General features: G+C 33.5%; 1 protein-coding gene across 1 annotated transcript; it reads right to left on the bottom strand.

The window, feature by feature from the left end:
- Positions 1-2996: 2996 nt before the first annotated feature.
- LOC113064256 (sialidase-4-like) lies at positions 2997-5845 on the bottom strand. The gene is made up of 3 exons (XM_026234923.1): positions 5579-5845; positions 4390-4671; positions 2997-4279 (listed from the first exon to the last, which is right to left on the bottom strand). Exons 2-3 carry the CDS (start codon positions 4654-4656, stop codon positions 3338-3340), a joined length of 1209 nt encoding a protein of 402 aa, XP_026090708.1. The 5' UTR covers positions 4657-4671; positions 5579-5845; the 3' UTR covers positions 2997-3337.
- Between the last annotated feature and the right edge of the window lie 279 nt (positions 5846-6124).

Genomic DNA, 6124 nt, shown 5'->3' with positions numbered 1-6124 from the left:
CGACTCCGCCCCCAACTATGTATGTTATGATTTTTCGTTCATGTCAATTATATTTTATTCTAACATAAATTTAATCGGTTCGATTCGATTTTATTGTAAGCATTTACTTAATATATGGGTATAGGGGAAAAATACTACTTTCGTGTGTGTTTCATTTTGTTGTGTTGTGTCGAGCCACTCGCGTCCAGTTTTGAAGTCAGATAAAATTAGCAGAAGACAGAAAAATGCATTTAAACTTACCTTATTATTATTGTACAAACGCAATCAATCTTTATCCTGTGGTAAAAATTAAAGCAATTAAGCTGAGCCAAAGGACACCAGCAAGCATGCACAAAAGAAAATGTGGCTTCTTGCCCTTGCTAACCTTCCTTATTTCTTCTGTTGTTTTGTTGCACATTAACAACATATTAGTACACTACCTCTCACTGGTTTATTTATTTACTGGCTAACTGATTAGGCTATTTTAAGTTAACGTTAAACAAAACATTAAGTAAATTGTTTGATTCACCTTGAAATTAGCTGTAGCTTATAATAAAACCTAGTGAGTACATCAACAAAGTATGGATAACTAATGATATCGAAGTAAAGCAAATATTGGATTTTATCATTTTATATACATTGTACTTAATATATATTTAGCCTTGTTAAATACTTTTTGCTTTTGACTGGACAACATGACAACATATTGGCTAACATAAAATACAAATAAAGATCTAAATGTAAGTCTGTATCTTCCAACGATAATTCTCCAGTAAAATACAAGAAGTAATACTCACAGCAATTATGCAGCATCAGCAGCTGAGTCTTTCAGAAAGTCTGTCACCACTAACACCACACAAGCCCTTATAGTCTTACCCACCCATTAAATAAATAGAGGGAGGACATTTTCCAGATTTGGTCATCTCAGCATTAAAAGAAGAATGATGAAGGAGCATTCATGTCATTCAGCTGTGCAGTCTGGTCCTTATTATAATTTATATAATTTATACTTCCCATTAATCACTTTTCTTAAAAAAGGTTAAAAGATTCAGTTGTGAGGTTTATCATTTTATTATTTATTTAGTTTTTTTTGTTGTTAAAACTTGTATTTCAATGGTAAATCAATGAATATTCCATGGTCTAAAAAATTAAATGATAAAATTTTCTGCTAAATGAATTAATGTAAATGTAAATGTATAGGGCCCCAATCCTATATTTGTCTAATTTACTTACAGTACACAACCTGTTTGTATTTCTGTAAGCGCAGTTTAATTCTTCTGAACATGCAAAATGTACATTTATTATTTACTATTACATTTATGGTACAGTCCACAGCGCAAATTGTAAGATAAATAAAAAGAAAAAAGAAATGGAAAAATAGAAAATAGATTAGATTTTATTAATTAAAATGATCTTGCTGAAAGCACAATTTAGCAAAAGTAAAATTTAAAAAAGTAAAGAAAATGTGAAGTAGTTGTAAAAAAAAAAAATGGTAAAATGAATGTGTGGTTTCATTTTTGCATTTGCTCCATATTGTCTGAAAATTGATTTGTGAAGTGTTACACTGACCCTTTATAATGGATGTTTGATGTTTTTTGTTGTTGTTGTTGTTGTTTTTTTTTTTGTAAGTAAATACAACTAAGAAATTCCAAGTGGCAGAAAATGTTAAATTAGTTACCTCAACTTAAATGTTGTTTGAAATAAACATTAGTTGTTAAATTTTTACTACAAGTTACTAGAGTTACTACAACTGACTTTATACATCCTCTTAATAACTGACCGAAAGTAACTGCAAAATGGCTAAAATATTTTTAATATTAGATAATTCTAAGGAAATGTCTAAAATTATTTGTTGGCAAATTTCACTTCACTTCATTTGATCTGATAATTGGAATCTCAAGCAATATCTTTAAAAGACAAAACGACAAAAAAATAACCTTTTGGACAAGAGGCATGATAGCATGTACTTTGTCCTGCTTTCGAAGACGTAACAAATCGTGTCTGTGCTGCAAACTCCTGGAGAGTTTTTATTCTAAACATTTTTTACATTTTGTAACCATTAGACAAACATATAGAAAAGCATAATTTGATAATTTGTCTCATATCTGATACAATTTATTCTATATCTAGGTCTTACATTTAACAATTAGCGTGGGGTTGTGGTAATAAACATATAGTATTTACAGAAATGCAGAATAGCCCAGAACATTAGCACATTTGCACTAAATTGCACGCTAAGTGTTTTGTACCCCAACTGAAAAGCTAAAGAAAATACGTTTCTCAATGAATGAAGACAAGACAGTGGTATACATTAAAAAGCACAAACTCTGTATATTTATTAATACAATGTTTTAATAAAGTATAGGTACAACTAAACTGTTAACAGTAAAAAAAAAGCCTTTAATTCACCCAAATATGCCACATATTCTAATAGCAGAAATAACTAAGATCCTTGGTGCCTGTTTACTTCTACACCTGGAGTGGCAACAAGCTGATCTGCAGGAAGGAAGTAGTGATGGTAACAGTGAGAGAGGGAATGAAGATATGGACTTAAATAACTAAATGGAGGTATGGAGAAACAAAAGAGTTAGTGATAGTAGTATAGAAGGCAGTAGTTCAGATAGGAGTAAAGTAGGTAGGGCTATGGCTTGTTAAGTGAAACATACTGTACACAGTACTATTGTTACGGGCAGATAGAATTGTGAAGCCTCTATATTCCAGGCAGGACTCCAAGGTATGTTATCATCAGATACTTCCTTTGGGTGGGAAGGGTTTTTCACTGACCTTTGGACGTGGTACAGCACGTATCTCATGAGAAACAGATGTTTTTGAATGCTAGTGTTTTCTACACATGCAAACAGTTTAAAATGCTTGATTTTAGTACAGCAAGACTCTAATCTAACTGCCTTTTTATGGGGAACAAAATCTTAAACAAAGCAATAAGTTCTGCACAGCAGAATATCAGTATGAGATATTTATAACTTTTTAAAATAAGGAAACACCATGTTCATGTTATTTGAAAGTTTATTTAAATATATCTGCCGCAAATGCATCGAAAGCAAATCAGAGATATAAATCCATATATTCATCAGATTGTCTATTATATAAATTGAATGTGAATTGTTAGATCTGTTCAATAATTATATATAATACATAACTTCTAAATATCTGATAATTACTATTATTCTAATTATCTGTATATATAATGCATTTGTTTGGTTCCATATAAATCCCATTTTCCAAATCAGTATTTATAGAAGCAGTTTTCAGCTACAAAAACAGAGAAAATATGGATTTGTTGTGATTAGATGTATTGTATTCATTTGCAGGTACTACCACTACTATAAAATGAACACTTTTACAGCTTTTTCACAGGGAGTTCGAACAGCAAAAAGGCTATTTCTTCATTCTCATGTTCATTTCCACACTCCATGAGACAAGCAAAGCGTCCAGGTTCATGCTCTACCAGATCTGCATACGCACTGGGACCATGATGCAATATCATTATAGGTGCATCTGGCCACCCTGAGGAATCCACTGGGGTTTTATTCAAGTAGAGACCAAGATCTACTCTGTTTTTTGGATTGGACGGATGAGAATAGAGCAACCATGTCTTTGGAGGACTACTCTGTTCTAGAAAACTCAACACACTCCCTTGGCATCCCTTTCCGGTCTCTATCAGCTTGTTTGGGGATAAAACTGTGCTAAAATCCTCTCCAGAGTTGTAGCTTAGTGCCTCCGTTCTGTAGCCAAGACGGGTTCGGGCATTGCAGTACAGAGTACTCATACCTTTCTCGTCAATGATCTCAGCCATCTGACACTCACACGACTCAACATCCATTTGGTTCCCCACCTTCCATGTGATTCCTTGATCATCACTGTAGAATGCTAAGGCATAAGGAGTGAAACAGCAAAACGATAAGCAACAACATGATGTGCAATCAGGTTTGCCTGTGTACCGATAAGCATATGCTGGGATAATCAGTCTTCCACTCTTCATTTGAAAACCATGTCCTGGTCCAACAGCAAATGGAGCCCATTCTTTCATCTTCTCACCGATCACATCTGCTGTCAAGTCTATAGTATGGCTCCAGGTTTTGCCAGCATCTGTACTGGTAACGTAACAAAGTCGTCCCTGGCTCTTGTTTGTCCGTATTTGTTCATATTCAGAGACCCGAGTAGGAACACAAACAAAAAACAGAAAGAGGGTCTTGGATTCTCTTTCATAGACCGGACATGGATTCATGCTGCGGTGGTTTGGTAGACAAGCTGAAGAGAGCACCTGATGCCCACTGTCCCACTGAAATATAAAAGCATAATGACTGTGTTCATACCAGGCTGTGTTAAGCATCTCTGAAATTGTTAAGTTGTTAAGAAAACTGTCATGGATAATTTTTAATCATTCTGTACCTCAACCTCTTGATTCTTGGCATCCTTCCATGTTCCTCTTCTCAGCACAAGCACTTCTGCGTTTGTGTCACTTAATGTTTTTCTCTTTTCAGCAAAGGCAAGGAAGGTTTGGTCGACACTGAGATAGACGAGAGCTGGGATTCTGTATGACACCTGTTTTTCACAACAGCAACACCAGGTTTGGGGCTGTTCCTGTTTGAATATTGTTGCTTTGTTTATTTCGTTAAGACATCCTGAATTGCTTCTTGAAGGTGTCTTGTTACCCATTGTTAAATTTTAGCCCTGAAAACAGAATGAACTGTATAATTAACAAGACAATAGACAAGTCATATTATGCAATGTAATTATTTATTTTCTTTTTTTAAATGTGCGAAAGTCATCACAATTCAGTCCCAACCCCCCCCCCCCCCCCCCCCAATATGTATAGGGTAAAGAACATAGAATTTTAAAAATTAATTAAATAATAATAAAAATGGCATGCTAGAATTTTGAACAGCCTCCAAAGTTATAGCTGATAGACTTTTATTTTATTTTATTTTTAAATTTTTTAATTTACTCTCCTTGCTGAGTGTTTTAAAAAAATCTACTGGTTACAAAAATGATCAAAACCTTGCCAAAAAGCAAAATACTGCTGAATAAAAAGAGTCAAGGGGGACACACCCTGGATGAGAAGCAGCATGCCTGCACAGGACAAAGTACAAGAATCACTTGGACTCACATTGAAAACAAACAAACAAAAAAAATTATATTATCACTGTACAGACATAAGTTACATAAGTTTTTTTTTTTTTTTTTGAACTTCAACCTGCAACCTATGGATACTACTTTAATCATTCTTGCTGTATGAAAATAAAAAAAGGTGCATTAGTGTTACTGATTTGAGACAAATGCACTGTAATTCACTGGAAAAAGTTGAAAATGAGTTGCACTCATAAAACGGCAGAATTTTGTGCAGCCTCAGAAGTCATGACTGGCTGACCCCTTTCATTCAGAAGTTGTGCTAATCATGCATCCCTAAAAGCATCTCTCTCTCTTTTTTTTTTACCCAATTCTGACAGATTGTTATATTTATTTTAATTTACTTTATCATATTTTATCTTTAGTCAACATATACAACTCATTCATTCTTAAAATTCAATAAATTACATTCATTATGTCAACAATTATCTCTATATGAAGCAATACTCACAGAAATCGTTTTTCTTGCAGCTGCAACAAAAGATTTATACAGCAGGTTTGTCACCACCAAACATTCTGAGCATCCCTTATTTATAATAACCTGTCAACACAGGAAAGTTCTGAAACAAGATTAAACATTTACTAAGGTAAAGAGCAGAATGATAAGAAAGAGTCAACTAGTGGTCATAAATATTTATTCTTCTTATTTTTTTTTTTAAGACAGCCTGCAGAGTGAAAAACTTTGTTCAGCCTATCTCTTTGTTTCATTTACTGTTGTCCTTTCAAGTGTGCAAAAAGTAGAAAAATATATAATGTAAAATATAATCAACAAGTAATCACTGTAAAGGCCTATTTGTAAAACAATTTGTGCCCTGTTACATTGGTTGCACTGTTACACAGGTTACATTTTGTTTTCAAATACACATATAATTGATTTTCATTTATTTATGATTTCAATTAAAAGCCTACTAAGATTAAGAATTTTGTGTATCACAAAATTGGAGAGGTATTCATCAGAGAGGTATTCTGGTTGGCCTTTGCACTTCAGATGTCTCAA

The sequence above is a fragment of the Carassius auratus genome, chromosome 46, assembly GCF_003368295.1.
Source record: "Carassius auratus strain Wakin chromosome 46, ASM336829v1, whole genome shotgun sequence".
NCBI lineage: Eukaryota > Metazoa > Chordata > Actinopteri > Cypriniformes > Cyprinidae > Carassius > Carassius auratus.
Note: the sequence above shows the minus strand (reverse complement) of the source record. Positions and strands in the feature narration are given on the sequence as shown.

Excerpts from the sequence above, each read along its gene's own strand:
- LOC113064256 (XM_026234923.1), bottom strand. The coding sequence starts at position 4,656 with ATGGGTAACAAGACACCTTCAAGAAGCAATTCAGGATGTCTTAACGAA. Across the intron at positions 4,280-4,389 it reads CCAAGAATCAAGAGGTTGAG|TGGGACAGTGGGCATCAGGT; the intron begins GTACAGAATGAT and ends TTTATATTTCAG.